Source organism: Urocitellus parryii, chromosome 12 (assembly GCF_045843805.1).
Source record: "Urocitellus parryii isolate mUroPar1 chromosome 12, mUroPar1.hap1, whole genome shotgun sequence".
Lineage (NCBI taxonomy): Eukaryota > Metazoa > Chordata > Mammalia > Rodentia > Sciuridae > Urocitellus > Urocitellus parryii.
Window position 1 is genome coordinate 21,603,451 of NC_135542.1, and position 27,480 is coordinate 21,630,930.

A 27,480-nucleotide genomic window follows, 5' to 3' on the forward strand; every position below is an offset into this window, starting at 1 on the left:
TTAGATCACAGTTTGGGAGGTTGAAAATCTGAAAGCTAGTGGCTTCATCTGTTGCACCTCTGGTGAGGGCCTTCTGTCTATGTTCAACATGACACTTATGCCATAGCATAAGTGTGCACAAGATGACTGAGTACCACAGGTGGAAAAGTGTCACATGGTAAGAGAGGAAGTATTGCAGGGAGCTGAGGAAACCAAATTTGCTTTATAACAAATGCTCTTGCAGTAACCAATCCAGTCCTGCAAGACCTGTTCCAGTGTTAGATTTAGATAAGATGTCCCCCCAAAGCTCACGTGTGAGACAATGCAAGAGTGTTTAGAGGTGAACTGATCAAATTACGAGAGGGGAAACCTCATCAGTGGGCCAATCTACTGATACGGATAACTGGGGGTAACTGTAGGTTGGTAGGATGCAGCTGGAGGGAGTCGTGGGGCTGTGCCTTTCAGGTTTGCATTTTGTCCCTGGTGAGCAGAGCTCTGGGGCTCCTGGTTGCCATGTCCAGAGCTGCCTTCCTCCTCCACGCCCTTCTGCCATGGTGTCCTGCCTCCCCTCCAGCCCAGAGCTGTGGAGCTGGCTGACCATGAACCTCTCAAACCAGGAGCCAAAATAAACTCTCCCTCCTGTAAGCTGTTCATGTCAGGCATGTTGGTTACAGTGAGGCAACAGCCGACTGCACGTCCAGTCTCCGAGAACTAACAGGGCTCTTAAAACCCAGGAATCTGGGGCTGGGGCTGGGGCTCACTGGTAGAGCCCTCGTCTGGCATGTGCAAGGCCCTGGGTTCGATCCTCAGCACCACGTAAAAATAAATAAGTGAAATAAAGGTGTTGTATCCAACTACAACTAAAAACAAAACAAAAACCATGAATCTATGCACACGAGGGTAGATCCCTCATGACCTCTAGTGCCTCTTATTGTCCCCATCACCTCAACACCATTATAACGGGGATCAAGCCCCATGAGTTTGGGTGGGGACAAACCGCATTCCATAGCAGACAGGAGGACCCAGGGAGCAGGACTAGACAACCAGAAGATTACAGGAGGCACCAGTCACACCCTGTTGAGGGACCTGCTTCCTGCCCCACAGTGTCCTGACCCTCCCCTTGAGGACTGCCCCTGCCTGAGGGTCACTTCAGGTCTCACCTCCCTCCTGCCAACATAAGCTCATTCTACCCCAGAACCCCTGGGTTCTGTCCCCATCTGCTGCCAGCCTATGTTTGAAGGGACGGCCGGCTCCCAGACTGCAGGTGGACACCCGTCACTAAGGGAGGTCTGGCAGCCCTTGTCCTGGCTGCCTCCGGGCCAGCTGCACCTCAGTGCCAAGGGCCACTTTATCCTACATCCTCCTTCTTTGCCACATGAACTCCCATGGGACATCCCACGGGAACAAGGCAGGGGCGCGTCTTCACTTGGCCATGTTCTGAGAAACGGCCCTGCCGCCATTCAGATGAGCCAACACCATTGTCCCCGGAGAGAAGCCCTCGGGCTCCCACAGAGCCCTGCCCCTCGTAGGCCCAACTCTGATGCACTGAGCAGGGTGTGGAGCTTTCCAGAAACCCTTCCTTCCCCTTCACATTCCACAGCTGCCCTTGACCTCTCCTCTACTGAGGCTAAAACTCTCCTCCTCTTTTGTCATCTGGAGCTTGTGTCTGGGCCATGTTCAACCATGCTCAGCACCAAGCTCAGAGGAAAGCCCAGCAGGGACCTCCCTCCGTCCCTCCCCCTCTGGGAGGGGCTTCTGCATCCAGCCAGGTTCAGTCTCCCCGGGGTGACTGATATGGGCTTGCCATCTGGGCGGAGCCTCAGTCCTGCCAAGCTGATGCCTGCAGTCCTGCTGGCCTCCAGTCACAGGTCCCCAACCCCAAGCCTGCAGTCCAGTGCATACAGAGTCACTTTGGGTCCACTTTCCCACCAGCTCTGGGCTCCACAATGGCAGGTCCTGGGCCTTGTGGGTTCCTCTGCTCTGAATTGTGCAAGACAAGGCACCCATCCTAGCTGTTCTTGGAGCCCTGTCCATTCCCAGAGATTCACGCTGGGCTTTTTCACCCCTCATTGCAGGATCCAGTCTGAAGCCTGGGGCTGGGGACACACGGGGCAGTGTCAAAATTCTCTGCCTTCTGCCTCCTTCTAGGGCAAAAACCCTTGGGGTCATTTCCTATTTCTCAGCAAAGGACTGAAAGGCAGGAGCACGGCTTTGGTCATCTGAACGCTCCTTGGCCTGTTGACCACCACCAAGTTGATTGGCATGTAGCATGGACTTCGTTGGCCAGGCACGGGGGCCAAGCACTTTATAGATGGGTTTGCATCAGTCCTGGCAGCATCGCATGAGGGGGACACGCGCAGGTAAGTATCCAGAGTGAGTATTCCAGGGGGCTCAGAGCCAACTCTGCCCAGCCCAGGGCTGCCCTGCGCACGCGCACTCCTGGGGCCCCTGGGACTGTGCGCTCACCATGCCTCCCGTGCTCTCGCGGCAGTCCTGCAAGCAGCTGACGTTCTCCCAGGTGCTGTAGGCCTTCAGCCCCGCCATCAGGGCCTGCAGCGCGCGGCTGCTGACCAGCTCCTTCCCTTGGAAAATGTCCTCATCCAGAAGGGCCCCCGCGTACCTGCCAGATAGAGCAGAGAGGTGTGATGGACGTCCTGGTACCGCCAGCCATGGGAAGGGGTGCGTTCAGGGACATCAGAACGCTAGGGTCACCACCCAAGGCTTCCCATGCCCTTCAGAGGTACCCTTGTACCACAGCAAAGCTGCAGCCAGGAGTCTCCCACACACCATTCTCCCTTGGAAAATGTCTCCTTCACGCCCTGCCCAGCTGCTTTCCCGCCAGGCCAGTCACAGGCTCCTTCACAGGGGCCCCTGTCCCAGCGCGATGCTGCTTCTCTTCTTCTTTGAGTCTACAGCACATGGTCGCACTCCAGGTCACTCTCTCCTGCCCGCCACACAGTGCACACATTGGTACAACCACTTTGGAGAGCAGTAAGGAGGTTCCTCAAAAGAATAGGAATGGAATCGCCACATGACCAAGCTGTCCCACTCCCTGGCACTTACTTTAAGGGCTGCCTTCCTTCTGAAAGCTCTGGGCAGAATCCCTTCGTTACCTACCTTAGCTCCTGGTGGCCACCTTCTGTGACTTTCCTCCTCCTTCTATCTTCGAGGTCACTACACCCACCTGCCCTCCCATAGTGCCTCACTCCCACTAGGTGAAGAGGTGAGGAACCCCCAGAAGCCTTGTCACTCCTTCTTAGCCTCCTCCCATGTACAAGGAGCCCTGTGACTACAGGGGACCCACCTCTATAACCCATCAAGGTCCCCAATTCAGTTGTATCTCCAAGTCTGTTTTCCCCTGTGAGGTGCCATATTCACAGGTTGTAGGGCTTCAGATGCGGACATGTTTGGGGCCATCATTCTGGCCAGCACACAGTCCATTTCAGAACTCCCAGCAGAAGCAGAATTAAAACATGAGAATCATGAACAACTCGTGACACTTTGTGTGTGGAGGGCAAAGTTGCTTAGGGCCTTGCTAAGTGGCTGAGGCTGGCTTTGAACTTGGGATCCTCCTGCTTCAGCCTCCTGCCATTTCTCTGGAGTAAACATGTAGAAGTGCAATAGGCAGGTCATATGGCAGCTGCATTTTAACTTTTGAAGAAACTGCCACACCATTGTTCATATCAGTTGTGTGATTTTTCCTTCCCAGTTGCTCCCATCCCTGACAATGGTTGGCTTTGCGTCTTTTTAGTGTTAGTCCTTCTAGCAGTACAAAATTGTATTGCCTTGGTTTTGAAGTTGCATTTCCCTGATGATTAATGATCATGACCATCTTCTCCTGTGTCTGTGCCTGATCATTCATTTATCTTCCTTTCCTGTCTGCTTAATTCCTATTGGCTTGCTCATCCTTTTTCTTTTTTCTTTTTTTTTTTTTTTTGTACCAGGGATTAAACTCAGGGGCACTCGACCACTGAGCCCCATCCCCAGCCCTATTTTGTATTTTATGTACAGACAGGGTCTCACTGAGTTGTTTAGGGCCTTGCTTTTGCTGAGGTTGGCTCTGAACTCGCCATCCTCCTGTCTCAGCCTCTGGAGCCACTGGGAGACAGGCATGTGCCACTGCACCCGGCTCATTCTATTTTTAATTGACTGTCCTCTTTGTATGTTCTGGCTAGCAGTCCATTGGTGGATGTATGTATTGCAAACATTTTCTCCCATCTGTGGCTTGCCTTTTTATTTCCTTAAAGACAGAAGTCAATTTGGGCTCAAAGTATTGACCTTCATCCATCCAAAATTTTCTAGGGTCTGAACATCCTGTTTCTCCAAATGAAACCTACATAGCAAAAGATACTACATGGAGCCAAGTCCTACAGCAAAAAGCAAAGGCTTCTGTGCTCCAACCACAGAACACAGAAATCAAACTAGAGCAAACTGACAAGATGCATTTCCGGGTGCATGATGAAGACAGACAGACTCTCTCTAAAGTCATGAAGTCAACAAGAGGGTTGGATTCTGTTAACCAGCACTTGGATGAAAAGTGGGAGGGAAAGGGAGAAAGAAGGGGAATAGCATGGATGGTGGAAGGAGACGGTCATCATTATACAAAATACATGTATGAAGATGTGAATTTGGTGTCAACATACCTTATATACAAATAGAGATATGATAAGTTGTGGTATAAAGGTGCATTAAGAATTGTGATGCAAAAAAAATCAATAAGAGAGCTCATGTATATTGGCATAATTTGTCGTGAACATACTTTATATACACAGCTATGAAAAATTGTGCTGTGAATGGATAATTATGAATGTAATGCATTCCACTAATGTCATGTATGAAATAAATGAGTAAATAAATAAAAAACATTTAATGCATTAAGCAACTAAGAAAGGGCTTATGCATTGTCATTTAGCTTGGTCCTTACAACAGTCCTATGAAATAGGAAATCACAACACCATTTTACATACAAGGGAAAAGCCTAAATACAACCTAGGTTATATACTTAACATGTATTAGGGCAGAGAGAGGATTTTAACCCAGTGTGCCCTCTTGTCCTAAATAACGTGCTCTTTGGGGGTAGAGCTGTAGCTCAGTGGTAGAGCACTTGCCTAGCTGTGTGAGGCACTGGGTTGGATTCTCAGCACCACATATAAATATAAAATAAAATAAATAACATGATCTTTTCATTCTAAACAACATGCCTGTCAGTGGCCTCAATCAAGTTCATGCAGTTTAATCTATGCTATGCTATCACTACTCTTGTCTTGGGCTGTAACTTGACTTAATCTGCCAGGAAAATGTCCTGCTACAGAAGTCCTCTGCCAGACAGACAGGGTGTCAGAGTCCAGGAGGAGTGTCTGAAGAAATCTGCAATAGGAGGCTCAGACTGGTCCAGAAGGTAAATTAGGAAATAAGGATCCCTGTGGCAAGTTTACTCCTCTTTGGTAAGCCCGTCTATTGAATAGGTGAGATCTTTAGACATGCCAGGTACCTGTTTAGAAGTTACATCTGCCGCAGTCTGGCTAGGCAAAATAACCAGGGGGTGACAAGCAACATGTGAAGGTTGATACAGTAGTAGCGGGAGCCGCTTTATTACGGGACAGAGAAGCATATATACCCAACTAATTATACATATCTTAACTTAATTAACATAAACTAGATATAGCAGTCAACCAATAAGGAATCCTCATCATCTTAATAATTATACACAGTTCAACTTAATTAACATAAACTAGATACAGCAATCAGTCATTAAGGAATCTCCACACTTAATGGCTCGCTGGCATTACTTCACAAACTACTCCCTCTGGCAAAATGCCAGGCGCCATCTTAACTTGGTTGTGGTCCTCATCAACATCCACTCAAACAACAGGTGAAGAGAAAATAAGTGCAGATCCCCCACCACACAAGGGTACAGGAGGAAGGCAGTCACTCAGAAGCCACAAAGTCAACAAGAGGGTTGGATTTAATTTACAAGTTATTTTGCATAAAAAGATCAGATACGATTTCTTGGCAGTGATGCATGGGAATTGCATTCTTAACAGTGCAGTGTGGTCCTGGCAGCATAGGGGGATGAAGGGTGTCTAAGGTGCTCAGCTACCCTGATTCCATTTACCTATGAGGACAGAGCATGGGTGAGGTTTCTGCAGACTGAGGAGTGTCATTCCACCTATCAATTTAACAAATGCCTCACTTTGTGCAAGGCACACATCTATCTAGGTACTGTAAAAACATCAATTAAAAACAGAGAGCCAGGCATGGTAGCACATGTCTATAATCCCAGTGGCCTGAGAGGCTGAGGCAGGAGGATCATGAGTTCAAAACCAGCCTCAGCAAAAAGGCAGGTGCTAAGCAACTCAGTGAGACCCTGTCTCTAAATAAGATTTTTAAAAAGGCTGGGGATGTGGCCCAGTGGCCAAGTGTGTCTGAGTATAATCCTCAGTATGCCCCAAGAATTCTAAAAATTCAAAATAAAAAAGACTGGGGATGTGGTTCAGTGGTTAAACACCCCTAATCCCCAGTAAACTTCCTCCCCCCCAAAAAAAACACAAAACAATGAAACAGAGAGAAATCTCTGCTGGTTGAGTTGCCTTGAGACATTAATGAGTTACTACATATAAAATGGTAGCACAGGGCCTATTACGTGGCAAACACTTGAATATGTGTCAGCTACTATGTTAATGTTATCCTTACAGGTATTGGGTAGGAAGAATGCCTAGGGGATGACTAAATCCAGCTGAACCTCAGAGGTACAGATGGCGCTGTGGCCCTCCTGGCCTGGAACCCAGCCTGGACTGCCTAAGCTGCCCATGTGGCCAGGAATAAATAAAAGGCAGACCTAAAATAATCTTTTGGACTGATGCACTACAAAATCAATGTTTTAAAAAGTTGTTAATCATTTTCTAAACTAGGAATTTCATTTCTGTAGCAAATTTCCTGGCCAGCTACTTCCAGACTCCTTTACAACAGGAAAGAAGAGTCAACGTGCAAAACTCCAACCAGCGCGGTGGCCAAGTGTGATGTCATTGCAAGGTTGTCTCACTGCTTTTCTTGAAACAATGTGTACAGAGAGCTAGGCCCTGCTAGATGTGAACATGCCAAATTGAGGACCAGAGGTCTCCACCTAAAACCAAGAGTAGTAGTGGGACAGTAAGAGGGGCCCAGGTTGCTGACCCAAGGAGCTTATCTGGGCCTTCCCCTAGGAGAGAAGCTGGCTTCGGAGCAGTGACACCCTGAGCTGTGTCTCAGAGGATGGCTGAGTTACCAGGTGGAGCAAGGGTGTGAGGTTGCCGCAGGCTTCTCGGCCCGGGCCGAGCGAGCTGGCTGAGCCCCGTTCCTGCCGCTGCTATCGCCAAGCACTGCCTGCCGCACCCCTGCTGAGCGCTTCCCTGCTGGGCTGTCAGTGCACGCGGGCTTGCAATCTTGCAATCCGGTTGGGCACAAAAACACAAGCCAGTCAAACTGAGACAAAGTTTTATTTTGTGAGAGGCCGTGTGCGTCCCCTAACAAGTGGGTCCACCACGTGTGTTCTACCTGAGCCGGGGGGCCTCCACTTCCCCCGGAACACCCTCCTACCATCCTTTCCCAACCAATGGGAACTCTCCCATTACAAGAGTGACATGAGTAACCTGAGTCCTGAAACGGGCCCAGGTGAACAGCATGAGTCCAATTACCATATGAATGTGAATTGCTGGCTGGCAGTCACTAAACCCAAAGGTGCCTGTATCAATATTTTTGCTGTGGCTCCTAACATGAGGTGAGTGCTGGGGGCCAGGGGACGGTCCCCCAGCAAGGGCACAGGCAGGAAAAATATCAGCTCAAGAACCCAGCACAGAGCCTGTGGTGGAAATCAGCAGCCAATGGCCATAAGAACAATTCATATTTATTGAGCATGGTGTACCCTATTCTGAGCATGTCCAAATATCAACTCCAAATATCAGATTTCATCTTTCTAATAACCTGGTGTTATTCTTCCCATTTTAGAGACGGGGAAATGAGACACAGAATGTTAGTCACTTTCCCAGGGATCAAGGTTGAGGCCTCAAGCGCAGAGTCCCAGAGGCTCTGCTCTGCATCGCCTGGAATATCTGAGGCTGTGCCAGGCCCTGTCCTAAGCACGTTCGTGTGTTAACTCTGCAGCCCCCCAACACCCAGAAGTAGGTACTGATATCTTCACTCCGTTTCTCACGAGCGACTTCACATCCAGAGAATTTCAGTGGTTGCCCGCGCGGCTGTGAGTGCCAGGGCTGGGACGTCGACCAGGACAGCCCGGCCACTCCTGTCCCTCAGTGACTTCACTTCTATCTCCTCCATGAGGCCCCTCTCAGGATCCGTGGCCTGGAAGGATTCAGAGAGCCAAGGGATGAGCAGTCTGGGGGGACCATGAAGGAGTGGAACCGGCTGCTGAGGTGGCGGGGCTCCCGGGAGGCTGCAATCACGTGCACAGCAGGTGGTGCTGAGCTGAGAGGTGCATGTGTCAGGTCCTGGAGGCCAAGAAAAGGACCAGGGGTGGGAAATGTGCCATCCATCTTGAGGAGGTGACCCAGAAAGACAAGCTCGAGGAAGGTGACTGCTCAGGCCACAGTTGGTAGAATACAGATGGCCTCATGCCCAGTGAGACCCACGTGGCAGTGTCTGCTGCCAAGGCACTAGGGCAGGAGGCTGGCAGGGCACAGCCAGGGCTCAGCAGTGAGGAGCAGTCCCTGGTTATCAAAGGCCCCATGAAGGGAGCTTGAGAAGCTGACCCAAGCACAGACACCCACACCAAAGGCAGAAAACAGGAGTCCTAGCTGGCTTCCCTGTCACCCAGCTGGGGCTGTGACCTTGCAGTGGCTGCCCAAACCTCCAGGTCTGCAGAGGCACCTGCTACACAGGTGATCTGATGGGGGGAGAGGTGCAGCAGCTTGAGGAGGCTGGCAGGGGAGTGCTGCAGGGCTCCCTGCAGAGCTGACCTCCCCTCACCCAGCAGGCCTTGCCCAGCGCTGGGCACCAAGGGGGCTCCTCTCCCCAGGCCAGCAGGCTCCAAAAGACATCAGGTCCTGCCATCGCTTGAATATGCACCCCCACCCCCAAAAATCATGCAGGGGTTTTATCCCCCCAAATCTTATGTTAATGAAATTTAGAAACTTCAGCGGCAAGTGGTGTTCAGAGGTAGACATTTGGGAAATGAGTAGGTGAGATTAGGCATTAGGGTGGAGCCCCCATGATTGACTCCTGGTGGCTTTGTGAGGGCAGGGAAAGGCCACATGGACACAGAGATGCCCGGGCATTCCTGCCATGGTGTGACATAGCCATGGGCCCTGGCAGGAACCTGCAATGTGCCATTTGAACTTCCAGCCTTCCAACTGTGAGTTCAATGAAACCTTTTTCTTTGTAAAGTAAACTGACTCCGGTATTTCATTATAATAATAAAAAGGGGACTAATGCAGTTTCCATCCTCTTTGATTGAAGACAAGAGAGTGTTGGAGATTCTCACTGAGGGCCAGCAGATGGGAGCAGATAAGCAGCCTGCAGGGAGGGACTTAACCCAGCCAGGCCTCCCAGCTCCGGCCCCCACCCAGGGCATGTGCAGGGCTTAGGAAGTGAACTGCCAGGCCCCACACAGCAGCAGAGGATGCCAGGGAATTGGATTCTCAGGTGAACAAGGGAAACATTTTAGTGTAAACATACTGTGCCTAGACTAAAACATGCTGCATTAGTTATCTGCAATTGAAATTGAATTGGGTGTCTAGATTTTACCCAGTAACCAACCAGCAGTGCACCACACAGCAGCTGGACATGCATCATCACATGTGCATTGATGGAAGCCATCCCACCTCACTCTGTCACCTGCCTTTCCACTGTGGAGTGGGACCACTCCTGTCATTGTCACAGGAGACGGGAGATGAAGCAGGGCCCGCCGCCAACCTGGCTGGAGGTCTGTTTCCTAACTGCAGATTTATGCTGTCAAAGATCTGAAGTACCCGTGCTTCAGTAGGGCTCAAAACACCAAAGGACCCTCTCACTGGTCAGCCTCAAGTTTCCCAGACACTGAGATCTGAAGCCAACTGACTGGAGGCATGCATCCACGGACGGCCAAGAAGGAGATGGCACCAGGGCCAGCTAACCTTTGTGGAGAAAGAGAAAGAAAAGGCGTGTGCAGGAGGAGAGGAATTTGGCACATTTTTTTTGTCATGTTACAACTAATTTGATTAAGCTCCTTCCTCACAACTGGAAGAGGGGCAGTAGGGGCAGTAAACTAGAAAAAACAAGAAAGCCTATGTAGCAGAAAGAGCCAGCTTATCCCTGGACTTTTGTGGTCATATTATTATTATTTGGATTGATACAATAGTTCCACGCACTCACAAGGCACAACGTGGCGCCCTTGATTCATTGCCACACTGGCACCATGGGCTCAGGGTAATCAGCATAAACTTCACTTTGATTTAACACACAGACATCCTTTCCCTCATCCTTCCTCCTCCACTTAGGTCTGGGCCGTCCTTCCTGGGGGCCTGTGACCAGATGTTCCGTGCAGTGAACCCCTGCTGCGATGCGGGGATGGAGGGAAAGGAGTCACCAAGGGAACCCCAAGCTCGCCAGAGAGCAGGGGGTGAAAGGAGACGTGTTTTAGTCAGCTTTTTCACTGCTGTGACTAAAGGACCCGATCACAACGATTGTGAAGCAGGAAAGGTTTGTTTAGGGACTCAGTTTCAGAGGTCTCATCCATAGAAGTCTGGCTCCATCCCTTGGGGCTCAAGGAGAGGCTGGACATCATGGCAGACGAGGTGGCAGAGGGAAGCTGCTCACATGATGATCAGAGGCAGAGAGAGACTCGCTCACCAGATCCAAAGCCACGCCTCCAGTGCCCACCTCCTCCAGCCACACCCCACGCACCTCCAGCTACCACTCAGTTAATCCCATCAGGGATTTGCTCGCTGATGAGGTTAAGGATACGATCCAATCATTTCTCCTCCAAACCTTCTTGCATTGTCTTACATGTGAGCTTTTGGGGGACATCTCACATCCAAACCATAAGATGGAACCCAGGAAGGTCCAGGAGCAATTGGCTTGATGTCCTGTTCAACAGGGTGGCCTACGCACAACACATCAAGGGCCCCGGGGTATCTGTATCAGTTTCTATTAGTTCCTTCTATTTTCTCTCCTTGAAACCTAAAGCTACAAATGTGTTCTCGCTCTATCAGTCTGATTTTGGTATTGTGGAGAGAGGGCATCTCCCTAAAATCAAGAGAAACTTTCATTTCATAACAATAATAATGTAGCTCTTATAAAATCAAGAAATATTAAGCTTAAATCTAGCTAAAAAATTTAAAAACAGATGCAGAAAAAGAAAACATGTTGATATATGCAGTTGATACTTCAGTTATGCATAAAGATGAAGGTATACAAATGAATTTATAAATGTGGCGTGTGTAGGGGACCCATTGTAATGGGATCTAGGAACAACTGTCACAGGTTTGTAGATATTCAACTGAGAAGTGAAGAGCTATTTCCTCTTCTTAATAGTGTCAAATTGTACTGGGCAAAAACTAAGGAATTTTGTTTTCTATGGATGTAAAAATTTCTCTGATTTCAAAATTCAGGTTTGTTTGGATTCATCTTATACTTTCATCACAATTCAGTAGTGCACTTCTTTTCTGTTTGTAAAATTTGCAGGTCACGTGAGGCAACTCCTTAAAACGACCCGGTGGCTTTCAGCTCTGGCTGTTTAGGAGAATCATAGCAGCGGGACTTAAACATGCCCACTCCCAACTCCTGAGGCCACCCCAGATGAATGAGAACCAATGGGAGAGAGTGACAAGAGTCTTTATTTTGTGGAAAGCACATCAGATGGATTCAATATGAATTGAATAAGATCTATGAGAACTGCTAAAATGAAAAACCAAAACAACAAAACAAAAAACCCCACAAACACCTATGTGTCAACTCGGGCTCAGATGAAGCAGAGCTGGGAGGGTGAGGTCAAAGGGGTACAGAGGAGGAGGCAGGCCTTGTCCAAAGTTAATTACAACTTCAGGTGGAGTGGATGAGGTCAGAAGAAATGTCACAGGTTTCTGACACAGAAGGATACCAGAGGTATTTTTCTCCAATGATAATATTACTAAAAAATGCATGAAGTAAAATCATTTTCCTATGGAGTTGTCACACAGCGAAGACTTCAGGAAGGCTTGGAGAACTGCATTCCAAAGGGTGACGAACACGTTTTAGTAGATTGGACATTGCATAAGGAAGGAACAGAGAACCCAAGGAGAGAGACATGAACATTGTCCAAATTAACGCATAGAGAGAGATTTTAAAAAGAGAGACAGAAAAACAAGAACATAATTCCAGTAAGCTGTGGGGCAGTGCGAGTCAGTTTAGCATTTGCATGCTCACATCCCCAAAAGAAAGAAAAGAAAGAAATGGGGAGAAAAATCTTAATGAAATAATGGAGAAAAAATGTCTAAATTTTATGAAAATTTCAACTCTTCAATTCCAAGTGCTCAACAAACACCAAACATTATAGACACAAAAACCCACACCTACACCATCATAAGCAAGCTTTAAAAATAAAAAAAAAAGAAAGAAAAATCTTAAAAGCAGCTTGAGTGGGAAAAAAAATTTACATCCAAGGAAGCAGCTGGAAGAAAGATGGCTGTTCTCATAGGGACCAAGGAATCAAGGAGGAGAAGAGTGGAGGCTTTAAAGTGCTCAAGGAAAGAGAGTCAGCCCAGAATTCTGTGTCATTGGCCATGTCCTTCAATGACGGAAAGAAAGAGGAAGAGGAGAGGAAAGAATGGAGGGATGGAGGGATGGAGGGAAGGGAGAAACAGACGTCTCAAAAAATGTAAGTGGAGGGATTCACGGCAGTTGACCTTTCCGTGCTAGAAGCTAACAGAAATGTCAAAAGGCAAACCAGATATCAGTTAGAACCTTTGTCTATGCAAAGGAAGTAACAGTGTTGGAAGTGGAATAAGAAAGAAATAAAATAAAATTTCCCTTATTTTTAATTGCTTTTAAGACACCATTATCGAAAAGAAAAAGAACAGCAGCATACTGAGAGTTTGTAGGGTATCCAAGGGGAACAATGTGTTCTGGGGTAACAATGGCATGAAGGATGGGAGGAGATTTGGGAATACATTGTTTAAGGGCCCTACTCAACAGGAGAATTCGTCTATTTTTTGAAGATGGCCTCTGATTCATTAAAGATGTATCTTGTAAATCCTGGGCCAACAATTAAAATATGCTTTGTAAAAAGTATAAATAATATGTCAATAAAAATGACACAATGGAATAATAAACAACGTTCTATTCACCCAAGAGCAGGCAGAAAATAAAAATAAAAAACACAGATGGAAAAAATAAGCATCAATTATAGTAGGACAGACTTGAATCCAAACATATCAGTAATCACTTTAGGTACAATTGGTCTAAACACACCAGTCAAGAGCTGGAGATTGACAAATTGGATAAAAAAGCAAGACCCAATTATATGCTGTTAACAAGAAAACTGCTTTAAAAACAGGGTCGGCTAAACTACAGTGTAAAGAAAAAAGTGCCCTGAACACATTAAACCAGAGCCCTGGGTGGCTACGCTGTATGCAAAAACGGACCTCAGGACAAGGAATGTTTTGGGGTCTGAAGAAAGAAATCACATCAGGACAAACAGTCAATATTCCAAGAAGGAATGACAATCCTACATGTGCATGCACCTAGAACTTCTTTTTTAAAACAACCTCCAAAATAATTGGAGTTAAAACTGGTAAAACTGAAAGGAGAAACAGGCAAGTTTACCCTGGTTGGCAAAGTCAGCTGCCTCCTCGCTCACTGAGAACAAGTGGGCAGAAAATCGGAAAGGACGTTCAATCTGCAGAGCCCAGCTCACCAGCTGGAACTGGCAGACTCTACGAGATGCTTCTCTTGACCACAGAACACACATTGTTCTCAAGTGTACGTGGAACACTTTACACACACACACACACACACACACACACACACACACACACCACAAATATACACAGCGCCATAAATTTCAAAGAACAGAACTCATACCAAGGATGTTCTTGGACTATGAAAGCACTTCTAAATAATCCATGGGTCAAAGGGGAGGTTTCAAGGAAAATTTTTAACTATTTTTAACTAAATGAAAACACAACGTATCAAAACAGGCTGCAGCTGCAATGGTTAGAGGGAAGTTTTAGTCTTAAATGATTATATTAGGCAAGAAGAAAGGTCTCAACACAGTAATGTAAACTTTCACAGGGCGGGGGGCGGGGCAGGGGGGAGGGAGCAAAGTTACAGCAAGCAGAAGGGACTTCATAAAGAGTGGAGTAGGTATCAATTAAATTTAAACCAGACCAACGACAATCACTTCAATACTGAAAAACCAACAAAATCAATAAACCTCTATCCAAACTGATGAGGGAGGGACACAAAGTATCAGGACTGAAAGAGGGAAAGTCACTACTGACCCCACAGATGGTAAAAAGATGATCAGGAAAATGCCACCCAGCACTCTGGCCATAGATTCAACAGTTAGGTGAAATAAATAAACCACTCAAGAAGTGAAGGCAAAAAGCACTGTAATAGGCAAAACAGTTCTGCAAAAGAGCAAAGTCAGAAGACCCACAGAACCCAATGTCAAGGCAAGTCAGGTTGGGTTTTCTTTTTATTTGTTTCATTTTGTTTTTACAAATTCTGCTGTCAAGATTCATGATCGAAATGTTCATCCAACTAGAAGGGGGATTGCTCCATCTACTAAAGGGCATCTAAAAACCTCCTGCAGTGAGCCCTCACTACGGATGGAGAAATACTGCCTGCGGCCCCGGAATCAATCCCAGGGGAGGCTCCTCTGCCCTCACCGTGGCTCTCCAGTGCTGTGCAGGGGGCTAGCCAGGCCACGAAGGCAAGGAGAAACTCACAGGCATCAGTCGTGGCAGGAAGAAGGAAACTCTTTATCCCTACGTATGTATTGTGCATATAGAAAATCCTAGAGTTCACAAAGAAACTGCCAAATCTAACAAGTGAATTTAGTTAGAATATAGGATATAAGGTCAATATATAAAATAGTTTGTTTTTTAATACACTGTCCACAAACAATTGGAAATTAAATTTTAAAAAGCAACAATTTGAATGAATTTATTAGAAAATTTGTACTGGAAACTCTATGCTGGATATATGAAAAACTTACATGTTCATCAACAAGAAAACAAACAACCCAATTTAGAAATGGGTAAAAGACCAGAAATGTGTACTACCTTTCTGAAAAACTAGCAATTTCTTAGAATGTTGGACATATACTTATCCAGTTGCCCAGAAAGTCCTCTCTAGGTATTTACCCTTAGAAAAATGAAAGAGTATTGTGCAAGAGTATTCACTGTGTCTTATTCATCCTCGATAAAAATCCTGGAAGCCACTCCCAGGTCCATCGGAGGAGAATAGATAAGCCAGTTGGAGTTTGTCCATTTAATGTTCCTATTCAGTAATAAAAATTAGCCAACCATCAAGAACATTGAGGGACACCAAAACGATACGTTGAAGGAAACGCATATGGTCTATGATTCCACTTACCTGCTGTGCCAGAGGAGGCCAACCAAGCTAGGGGGAGAGCAATCTGAAAGCTGTTTGTCTTGCCTTGGCAAAAGCAAGGTGCTAAGCAACACAGTGAGACCCTGTCTCTAAATAAAATACAAAATAGGGCCGGGATGTGGCTCAGTGGCCGATTGCCCCTGAGTTCAATCCCCAGTACCCCACCACCACCAAAAGAAAGAAAGAAAGAAAGAAAGAAAGCAAGAAAGAAAGCAAGAAAGAAAGAAAGAAAGAAAGAAAGAAAGAAAGAAAGAAAGAAAGAAAGAAAGAAAAGAAAGCTGGCTGTCTCTGCTGGTGTTGAGGTGGAAGCTGGCTATGAGGGGCCTGAGGAGCTTTCCCAGGGAAATGTTGATGCTTTTCTACTTATATCTATTTTTATTAATGCATATTAATTTTGCACATTAATGGGATTCACTAAGATATTTGTGTGCATGCAGCCTGCAGTGTCGGTATCTGACCCTTCTTCCATCCTCCTCCCACCTCCTCCGGAACCCTTCCCAGTCCCTCATATTCACGATCCTACTTTGACATCCTTTTTTTTAGGTTCCCATATGAGAGAGAACACGTGATATTTGTCTTTCTGTGTCTGGCTTTTTTAGCTTAATATGATATCCTCCAGTTCCATCCCTTTGCCTGCAAGTGACAGGATGATCATCATCTCCTCCTCCCCCTCCCCCTCCTCCTCCTTCCCCTCCTCCTTCCCCTTCTCTTTTTCCCCTCCCCCCCCACCTTCCACCTTCCATTTCCTCCTCTTCCTTCTTTTGGTACTAGGAATTGCACACAGGGATGCTCAACCACTGAGCCACATTCCCAGACCTTTTTATATTTTTTTAGAGACAGGGCCTCTCTATGTTGCTTAGCGCCTTTCTACATTGCTAAGGCTGGCTTTGAACTCTCGATCCTCCTGCCTCAGTCTCCCAAGATGCTGGAATTATAGGCATGCACCACCATGCCTGGCTGATTTCATTCTTTATGGCTCGGTAATATTCCACTGTGTGTATCATAATTTCTTTTTATTAATGCATTTTTTTTTAAAGAGAGAGAGAGAGAATTTTAATACTTATTTTTTAGTTTTTCGGTGGACACAACATTTTTGTTTTTTGTATGTGGTGCTGAGGATAGAACCTGGGCCGAACGCATGCCAGGCGATCGAGCTACCGCTTGAGCCACATCCCCAGCCCAAATGCATTTTTATTATATAGAATAATGGGTTCCATTGTGGCATATTTGCAACAAAGGTTGTTATTTGTGACATTGAAATGTTTGCTACATGAATATGTATTTTTATCAAAACTTACTGAACTATACACTAAAAACCATGCATTTTACTATATGCAAATTTCAAAAACTCTCCAAATATTTTAAATAACAAATGTTGGATGCAAGTAATTTAAATTTTTTCCAGGTAGCGTGGCTCCACCTTCCTGGTGCTGTCTGAAGCTGGGTCTGTAGGATTCGCTGTTGGGACACCCTGCAGGGCTGGCATCTGCTCCAGCCTTGTGCAACAGGAACAGAGGGCAGCACCCCCCCATCCCCACCCCTCCAGTCAGCATCATGCTGATATGGCAGATCCCTCCCTTCACCACCTTACAGACCCCAGGACCTGTCACTCCTCAGTGTGTAAATTTCAAACACATGCCAACTCTAAGTGATCCACAGTATGACTAGCACAGCATTGCAAATGTAGAGAAGAGGAACACAGGAGGAAGGACCCAGGTTTGGAGACCTGTTCCCAGTCCACGTACTCCTGGGCCCTGTGATCGTAGGCAGAGCCCGAATTTCCTAGCCTTCAGTGCAGGAGTGACAATACTCACACAGACACCCCACAGCATCCCAGCTCTGAGGAGGAGCTGCTGAGAAGCTCCTGGGGAGAGCCTGGGGTGAAATGTGAATTCCCCTGCACTCTGAAGGCACCATCACTGCCCTTGTCCTTGGTACCCTGCCTCTCTGCCCCCACCCCAACACACACACCTTGACCTACTTCAGAAAACTTGACTGTTGATTTTATCAGAACATAGAGCTATTTTCACTGTTCAAGTCTGTTATGTTTAGAAACTGGCAAGAAGCATTGGTTTGGGTTTTCTCAAATTCACTTGGATTCCATTTGTCTGATAGATAACTGACAGTTGTTTTTCCCTTTTATTTTTTATTTTATTTATCTATTTAATTGTTACTTTTTGTTACTGGGGATTGAATCCAGGGGTGCTTAACCACTGAGCCATATCTCCAGCCCATTTTGGTTTTTATTTTTTATTTTGAAACCAGGTCTCACCAAATTGCTTAGGGCCTCACTAAGTGTATGAGGCTAACTTTGAACTTGTGATCCTCCTGCCTCATCCTCCTGAGCTGCTCGAATTACAGGCAGCGCCACTGTGCCCCGCTGTTCCCCCACCTTTACCCTGGGCATCAGATTTGAACCACAGGCTCCTTCCAGCTCGTGGTTAGGAAATGACCCCAGTGTCTGCCTCTCCTTTTAGTGCTTATTAATAAGAGGGCCTCCCATTCGCCTGGACAGAAACGACCCCAGGGCCATCTCACCTGCTGGTAAAGGTCAGGGCCAGCACTGTGGCCAGGTGAGGCATCAGCCGGAGCGTCTGTGTTTGGTGCTCGATGATCCTCACCTCTTCCTTGGCTTTGGGCCCAAACTGCCTCTGGCTAGAGAAAAATCAATGACAAATTTTTACCAAAATGTGGTGGGCAAATTCATGTCCCGAGCTAAATCTGCTTCCCCACCCTTTGTTTTCCAGCAGTGCGTAATACAGAAACCTGGGTCTCCTTCAAAGGGGTTCAAATAATAAGACACCCAAGACTCTGAAGGAAGCCTGGTGGAACTCTTGGACTCTCTGAAAATTAATCTTCCCATCATGGAATATTTTAAAGGAATGTATCTAATACACAGTAATTTTTATCCTTAGCATTTACGTGACATTTTGCAGTTCCACGTACCCTGTGATCATTAATTATCCAGCTTTCCCATGTTTGTGGTATCATTAATGGGCTAGGAGCCATACCCCAGAACATATTTCAAAAGGGCATCCTCAACAGAGGGTGATGTTCACCCCATGCTCCCGTCAGTTTCACGGTGGGTCATTATTCCCAGTGCCTCAGCACCCCCCTGCAGGCCTATGTGCAAGGCCCCTCCACATCCGCCGCGAGTCCATTGTGCCTTGAGGACAGAGGCTGCATTGCACTCTGAGGCAGCTGTGTCCAGGGGGCCAAAGCTCTCCTCAGAGCAGCATACAAGATGGCTTGGGATGGTCCCCACAGGCAATGGCCAGGGACAAGCCTTGCAGAAGCCCGAGGCTGCAGACTTCGGGCAAAGAGCCAAGGCCTGCTGCACAGTCTCCCTTTGCCCATGCAGGCCAGTGCTCTATGGTCCTGAGTCTGGCAGCATTCCAACTTCAAGCAGTTCAGAGTTTAATGTTGAGTGTGTGTGTGTGTGTGTGTGTGTGTGTGTGTGTACGTACCAGGGATTGAACCCAGGGGTACTCAAACACTGAACCACATCCCAGCCCTTTTTTATATTTTATTTTGAGACAGGGTCTCGCTGAGTTGTTTAGGGCCTGGCTAAACTGCTGAGGCCGGCTTTGAACTTGCGATCCTCCTGCCTCAGCCTCCTGAGCTGCTGGAATTACAGGCATACACCACCACGTCTTGCTGATGTTGATTTCTTAAAGAATGACATTTGACACAATACATGCACATATACACACACGAGCACACACACATACACAGTGCCCACTGTCAAATGCCCAGAGCACACCTGTGCTGCAGACACCCTTAGACCGGGGATATCTATCAATCACTCGAAAAGAAAAGGGAAAGACCAATTTTTTTTTCTAAAAATTTTCTATTTCATAAAGGCTTTCTTAAACATAATTTTATATTTTGATATCATCTTTATTTGTAATCAAAACAAAGGCACCCTAATGTCTCTCACAAGGAAGGCATCTAGAAGTAACAATAGGCCATGTCCCGGGGAGGGAGGTGGTGAGGACAAATGGCAAGCATGCGCTGGGCAGCCGCTGGCAAACACTGTGAGCACCGGATTGTTTTCCACAATCTAACCACCCACAGATGACTGTCCCAGGAATACCACCCCACCCTGCCCCCGGTCCATGTCCTTCCCTCTGTCCCTGCATATGCCCAACCACGGCAGGGCGTGGCTCCAAATGAGAGGCTGGACAGGCCATAAGGAAAGCTCTCAGCTGGTTCTGGATCACGGTGAGACCAGAAAAGAGACAAAAATCACAGATCCAATAATGGTGCCATCATAATACTAGGTTATTGCTGTGGACTTAATTTGGGTCCCCACAAAATTCATATGTTGAAGCCCTAACCCCCAAGTGACTATTTGGAGATAGGATTTTTAGGAGGTAATTAAGGTTAAATGAAGTCATGGGGTGTGGTGCTAATCCAATAGGATCGGTGGCCTTATATGAAGAGGATGAGAGCTCTCTCTTTCTCACTTATGCACAGAGGGAAGGTCATGTGAGGACAGAGCAAGAAGGCACCATCTAGAAGCCAGAAAGAGAAACATAACCAAGACACCAGATCTGATCTCAGGCTTCCAACCTCCAGAACCAGAAATACATGTCTATTGTTTTGCTACGGAAGCTGAAATGGTCTGATACAGTCATTTTACAAATTACATTTTTCCTCACTGTCTGAACTTTTACTTTTAAATGCTATGATTATACAGTGGCTTTATCAATGATGTGTCTAAAATTTTATCAGGGGACATCTATGTATCTGCTCTGTGTCCAGCAGTATACTAGGGGCTGGCATCTATCATGTCCAGCAGTGTACTAGGGGCTAGCATCTATCAGGGTCTAGGTGGTCAAGCACTAGCCACTGAGCTCAAAGCCCAGGATACAGAGAAGACTCAGACAAGGTGGCATGTGCCTCAAGAGCCTTGAACATGGCCTAATCTCCCACCCTCTGTCAATCACCAGTATTTCCTGTGTGCAGCCAAAAGATCATTTCAGGGCACTCTAATCACATGGAGACAGCAAAAGAAGTGATCAATCATCACAACTTTTAGGTTTGGATTTGCTTAAAAGCCATTTCAAACATACAGTTTTAAATAGCATCCACCAAATTTTCAGTTTTTGCCTGTGAAACCTGCCTTGGCATGGCACGAAGTAGGCACTCAATAGCAGAAAAAAGGAGGAATGAATGAACCTTGAGAATGAAGAAATGCAGATGAAGCACGGCACAGTGTCCCCCTCAAGACCTCAGGGAAGGTCTTCAGATGCCAGGCCTCACCTGCCTGCTGTGCCGCCCAATGGTGAGCCCTGCTGACCCTCATGATCCTTACCCACCAATCGGAAAGTGCCCCGTGCCAATACCCTGCTCTGTTGAACCGCCCCCAGCTCTATCAATGTGCAAAGCTGTTCCTCAATAAACGGGTATTTCTCTAACAATGAGCCTTGTCTGGTCGTCACAGGACCTGGACCTGCCCTGGACCTGCCCTGGACCTCGCAGGTGGACCTTGTCATGTTCCCATTTCTCTTCAACCCCTGCACTTCCACTGGGGTGACAGAGCAGAGACTTCCCCCACAGAGGGGCCACGAGGCAGGCCTTGCGTGACTTGTATAGTGCTGACAGGGAGGAGCTGTGCTACACCTCTGTGGAGTTCCCAGGTAGCTTCACAGAAGTCAGGAGATTTCCACAGAATCTGAGTTTCCAACCTTTCTTGAAACACAGGATGGGTTTCTTTTTTTCATGCCAAGTAATTTGCTTTGGCATCCTGAACTGTGAGTTATGTTGTGACAATGACACAGCCAGCCATAGGCTTTCCTCAGGCCACAAGTTCACTGGGGGTTCCTAAGGGAGCAAAATGGCTCTGACCAGTCACATGGTGTAAAACCCGGGAGCCCACCCAGCCTTCCTTGAGACGCTACTCTTACCACAAGCCCCTCCCTGTGTTCTCTCCACCCCAGGCCTCTGTCTGAACAGGGCTCTCTGCCCCAGAGAGCCCCACTTCTAACTGCCACCTGTCTAAAGGGACTCATTTGGGGTTCCCTCCCCACACTGAGACTCCTGATTCTCCTCCCTTCCTTGACATGCCCCTTCAAAAATCAAACCCAACCAACCCAATCAAAGCAGAAAGCAGCTTCTCCTCAGGATGCCCTGAGCTTCCATCTGTGACCCCTTCCCGGAGGCCCAGCCCCTTGTCCTTTCAGACTGGCACCATGCGGCCCCGAATGAAGCCTGGGTCACTATGCTTCCACGCCTGGGGCCTCGCTGACCCTGGGAAGGGTCACAGCTAGCTGATCCAAAGGCAGCAAATGATGCTCTATGGGCACGTCTCTCAAACGCAAGCTCAGGAACCCAGAGCCCACACCCAACCACCTCCTCTATAAGGTTCCCACACGAAGCCACTGTGGCCCTGCCCTCATCATCCAGGGCCAGGTGCCAGGCAACTGCAGGCAGCCTAGGCCTCAGAACCCACTAACATGATCCAAAGTGGGCAGTCCTCCCCTGCTCGGCCCACCTGGCCCACTGCTCCCTGCAGGAACCACCGTAAAGGCCCAGGCCTGTCTTCCCTGAGTCCTTCAGCTCCCCAGGAGGCCCTGCGAGGCATGGCGCGCCCCCTCCTCTTGAAAGGTGAGCAGAGAGCTGTCTTCCCCACAGCGCTCCTTTTCTGAGCTGGTGACCTCACCGTGTCTCGACAATAGCAAACTCACGTTTTAAAACATACAGCTCACCGACGGCAGGCCTGCTCACCTTCAGGCACAGCGGTAAGCACTCAGGAAAGATGGGAAGCGAGCGGGCAGGCTGGCTGTCCTGCCTTCTCACAGTCCACGCCCACCCCTCCTCCCACCACCCATCCTCCCCCTGGAATGTTACTAGATGTTTTGAAAAAATAAATAAATAAAATCTGCCGTGCTGGGTAAACACCAGCGTGCATATAAGGCAGGAAAGGAGCCTCGCCTAAGGCCAGCAGCCCACCCCACTGCTGGCTTTCTTGCCAGGGACCAGAAAGAAAGAAGTGATGGGCAGAAGAAAGCAGCACCTAACTCACTCACTCACTCACTCACTCCTCCCTCCCTCCTGCCCAAGATGCTGCCAGTCCCCAAAGCACTGAGTAGTTTCTATGCCTCTCTGTCTGGCTTCTCCAGGGGGAAATGGGACACTAAAGGCTGATGACCCTTTTCCCACCTGGAGATGCAGCCAGAGGTTCAGCCCTGTGACTGCCACTGTCAGTTCCCAAGCTGGCAGCCTGGCTGCAGCAGAGGCGGCAGAGAGAGAGAGGACTTCAAGACTCAGAGGGCCTGGCCTGTGAAGGAACCTGCCCTGCCACTCTGCGGCCACCTCTCCTAGATGCTCTCAGGACCTGTTGGCTGAGCTGGGTGCCATGCCAGCCAGGCCCATCCTCTGGTTGCCAGCACCTGGCATGCTGCCCTGGGCACAGCTGTACCCCTGCAGCTGGCCAGCAATTACTGCCTGCCAGAGGTTTTCATTGTTCCAGTTTATGATCTAGACGGACACAATATTCTTCCTGGTCTTTTCCTCCACTGGGTTACTATTTTTTCTTTAAAAACACATGTAAAGGCTATATTTTTCTCTGTAAACATGATTTTTACTTCAGTACCCAACACATTCCCTGCACCCACTCCTGAAAGAGCCCAGAGTCACTTAGCTCATTTTTTTCATGGTCTTTTAAAACAAAAAACAGGACATTGTACACGCAATGGTATCTCTGCGAAAATAAACCCGGAGCTTAGAGAGTGTTGTGCACGGTGCCATTTAAAATTACAGATTTAAAGAGCTATTTCCGGGTTCCAGCAACTCCTAAGGAATAGAGGAAGCATTTATTTTGGGTTGTTTTATTTCATTCTCACTCAATTTTGAACGCGGCTGCTTAAAACAACATTCGTGGAAAGTGACACGGCTGTTAATCACCAAGACAGCTACTGCAGGCACAGCCTCTGGGGGACCGCAGTGCCCGCCTTCCCAGCTTTCCCTCTGGTCTCTTCTCCCAAAGGAAGCCAGTGACCTACTAAAAAGATAATTGCTTCCCATGTTTCCCGCTCTGCAGCATCATTGCATCAGTCTGCTGCGAACGGCATCCCGTCACGTGGAAGGAAGGGCATGTGGCCTCTGCCCTTGGCCCCGAGACGTCTTGAGGTGCTCAGGCTGGTCTCAGGTAATCCTGGGATCCCCCTTCACTGTCAAGGTGCTGAGCCCTTCCGACAAAAGCTGAGCTCCTTCCTGGGCCCAGGCCACATTCTTTACGGCCACCTTCCCTTCCTAATGACCCAGATGCAGACTAGGTTCAGGGGAACCTTGAAGGCCCAGGCTGATGCCTGATCCCCTTCCCCACAGGCCTCCACAGAGAGACTTCGACCTCTCAGTGAGGCCACAACCCATCTCTTCCTGTTTCTCCTCCTCTCAGGCACTCCTGGACATAGAAACTCAAAGGGCAAATATTTTACAAAGCAGGACACTTTAATGCCACTGACTGGACCCAGCAGATTGGATCCAAATGGCCAGTCAGGTTGTAAAACTTCCTGGCTTCTTATTATTAAAAATGTGTAGAAGCCAGACACCCCAACTCTCAGCCCCATCACTTGTCACCCCAATCCATCCTACCTTGGGGTCCACCTTGGGATTGTGAAAGAGATAGTGCGCACAAAAGTCATGCTTTTATGTTTGTGCATTTACGGCACAGTGTTTTGGGATGTGCCCGTTGGGCTCTGAGCCGTCCTGCCCTAAGACATCAGGTTCAGCAAGCCGTCCCCACCAGTCTGTAGCTGTCGCTCTTCTAGGGTGCAATTCTGGGTCTGTCTGTAGAGGAGGTGAGAGCCGTGCATGTGTGCGAGTAAGGGGGATATAGATAAACCCTGCTCTCATGGTGGTCTTGATGTGACTAAACATGCAAATTGACTCCAAAGAAGAGAGTTCTCAAAATGCCAGCAAATAACATTCACTCCTTCCGAGTACTTTTTCTCCCAACCCTAACAGTCTACCAATAATAAGGCCAGCAAATACTAGAAGAGATGATTATGATGAGATCAATGACAGTGACAATTTTTTTAGACATGTGACTAATTCAGATACAGAAAGAAATGAAGGTCCATTGCTGTGATGTTGGTGTCCAACAGCCTACATAGAGAGAGGGGTGGTCCCCACAAGCCTGCAAACACAGACATGGAGACCACGCTGTCCTGGCCCGAGGGCACCTCTTTGCCCACCATTCACTCTTTTCTTTCCTTTCCCAAAGATCACATCAGATCAAAAGCCCAGGAACAAAAGATCCTCCTCAACAAGAAACCCATGGGTCTGAAGTTGTGGCCAGTGTCTGGCAGCAACTGACCCTCCATTATCCAAGACCGACTTCCACACCCACCAGCACTGGAAGAGCAGAGCATGCTGGAGCAGGCTGCAGATCACAGCTGGTCAGGGTCAGGCCTCTTCCTCCCACCAGCTGAGAGATGACCCCAATGGAGACGCTAGAGGCCCTTCAGGCAGGATAAATCTGCACACTGGGACCACGTTTCTTCTGAGCAGGTCGTTTCTGACTGATGTTATAATCCTGGCTGGCGAGGACCAGCAGGGTCACCCTGCTTCTGAGATTGGCCAATTCCAGGTTCTTCTCTGAGGATTCAGCTCTACAATCAAGAGTGGGTCTGATCCATCATGTTTTGGTTCAAACCTCTTGAAAACAAACACCCCAGGAACCTGGCTGTCTGGCTGCTGAGTTTGTTCTTGTCCTCTTCTGGTGCCTCTGCTGCCCATGGGAGCACATCCAGAGACCAAGTGGCTGTGTCCCCACAGGCAGCCCAGGAGAGGAGGCAGAAGACAGAGTGGTGAGAAGCCCAGGCTTGGGATCAGACATGTCTGTTTGCCAGGCTCTGGCACCTGCCAATGTGCTGTCTTAGGCAAGTTACATGAACTCTCTGAGCCTCAGGATCCTCAACCCTAAACTGGGGCTGATCATCAGTGTGTGCTAAGTGAGGTGGCACCATGCTGACAGGTAGCAGGTGTCCGAGGCACAGCAGATGTTATCACCACAGTCAGCACCATGGCCCCCGAGGCTCTAAGATCACCCGCTATTCCACTCATTCTTGGTCAAGAAAAACCTCTGTAAATGTTTCCCAAAGCAGTCTTTTTCCTCCCTTTAACTCAAACAAACCACTAACTTACTCTGCCTCACTAAAACTGCTGTAAAGAGATTTGAGGTGAAGAGAAAAGTCCTTCAATTTAAATCCCACAACTTAAAGATAATAAAATGGCTCAGAGAAGAAGCTGTCTGTGTGTTAGAAGCGCCGCATGTGCATGCATCGAGTGCATACCCACACACCCCTGTGTATCCCCCCCATACCCCTGTGTACTGGAAAGCTCTCTGACAACACCTGCCCCATTAGGTACCCGAAAACACCAGCTGATCTTCTCCCCAAATTCCTGGTGCAGACAGGATGGGCAAAACACAGCCAAAGAAGGTACTGTGGTCAGAGTCTCCCACAGAAGCAGCAGGCTCTTTCTAGAGCCATCAGCGGAACCCAGAGAGGGGCCTGAATGCCATTCAATTGGTTCCCACACAAGAGAAATTACTTTACTTTTCAGAATTACAGACTTAGCAATTTCTGTGAGTGACATAATGGCTAATGTTAATCAACAGAACTGTGATTCTTTGAAGTTTTTCTTGAAAAAAAAATGCGTCCTAATGAATACAAAATTACAACAGCGGGAGATGTGGAGCCATAAATTATAGCTGAGGCTGCCTGGGGTGGGCTAATGATTTCACTGTTGAGTTATTTTCACATCTTAAAAAAAATTACATATGGACAGAGACGCCGTCCATCAGGGATCTTGCAGGAGCACCTCAGCCATGAGAGTGAGGAAGCCAGAGGGTCAACCCTGGGGGCTCCGGGCTGTGTGTCCTCTTTCTCTGACATCCCATGGCAGGGGCAATGCCTGGTACATCCTGGGTGCCCAGTTGGTGGCTAGAGCCTGCTACCATCCTAAAGAGAGCAAGCCTGACCTGAATGTGGGCAGTGGGAGGCAGGCAACAAAGGCTGCACCCCAACATCTCCAGGTCTCCCTTCACCGATACTGAGCACCAGGAGATGACGGCCACGTAATGAAGCACTCCAGAGTGTGTGCTTGTCCCCATGCTTCTGCCTAGCTTGAGGCTATTCTTGACAGCGAGGATGTCCTGAGATGCTGGAAGGCTAGCTGGTGCCCCCACTCCCCTTCTCATCTCCAAATTTCAAGGTAACTAACAAGGGTCCAGAGGCTCCAGAAGCAACAGCAAGGTCTTCAGATCCACAAACATGAGATACTTCTCTATTTATTGAGGTCTTTTTTTACTTTTTTGGTAGTTTCCAGCATGTAAATCCCACATGTATTTGGTTCAATTTGCACCTAAGTATTTCAATTTTATGAGCAATTTTTAAGTCAAATACCATATAATAAGGTCTAGGTCATATCTCATGGTGATCCCAAAAGATTCCATTGCCTAGTGATGTCATAGCTTAGCTTTTATAAGTACACGCTGTGATATTATAAAAGACTGAGCCCCCATTAAGCTGTGCGTGACTGTATATGGTATTATATTTTAATCCCAGTATCCATGTGTTTATTGTAGTGTACAGAAATAAAATTGATCTTTGTATGTGTATTTTGTATCTTCTGACCTTGCTGAACTCACTTCTTAGTTCTAGGACTTTTTAATAGAAATTTTGAAATTTTCTTTTTTCTTTAATTTTTTAAATTTGTTTTAATTAGTTACACATGACAGTATAATGACCTTGACATATCATACATTTGAACCAGATGGGCTATAATTTCTCATTTTTCTGAGTGTACAGGTTGCAGAATCACATTGGTCATTTTTTTTCAATTTTTTATTTGTTTTCATTAGTTACACATGACAGTACTTTCTATGTAAATAATCATATCATTCTAAGTACTGTGTTATTA

The 27,480-nt window shown here is 47.5% G+C and overlaps 1 protein-coding gene across 1 annotated transcript in view; it reads right to left on the reverse strand.

The window, feature by feature from the left end:
• Positions 1-27,480, reverse strand: part of LOC144249603 (acyl-coenzyme A oxidase-like protein) — a 296,617-nt gene that overhangs the window by 113,440 nt on the left and 155,697 nt on the right. Inside the window, exons 11-12 of the mRNA XM_077791725.1 lie at positions 18,085-18,201; positions 2,446-2,599 (exon numbers count right to left, since the gene is read on the reverse strand). Coding sequence (XP_077647851.1) covers positions 2,446-2,599; positions 18,085-18,201 — 271 coding nt within the window. The remainder of the gene's footprint in view (positions 1-2,445; positions 2,600-18,084; positions 18,202-27,480) is intronic.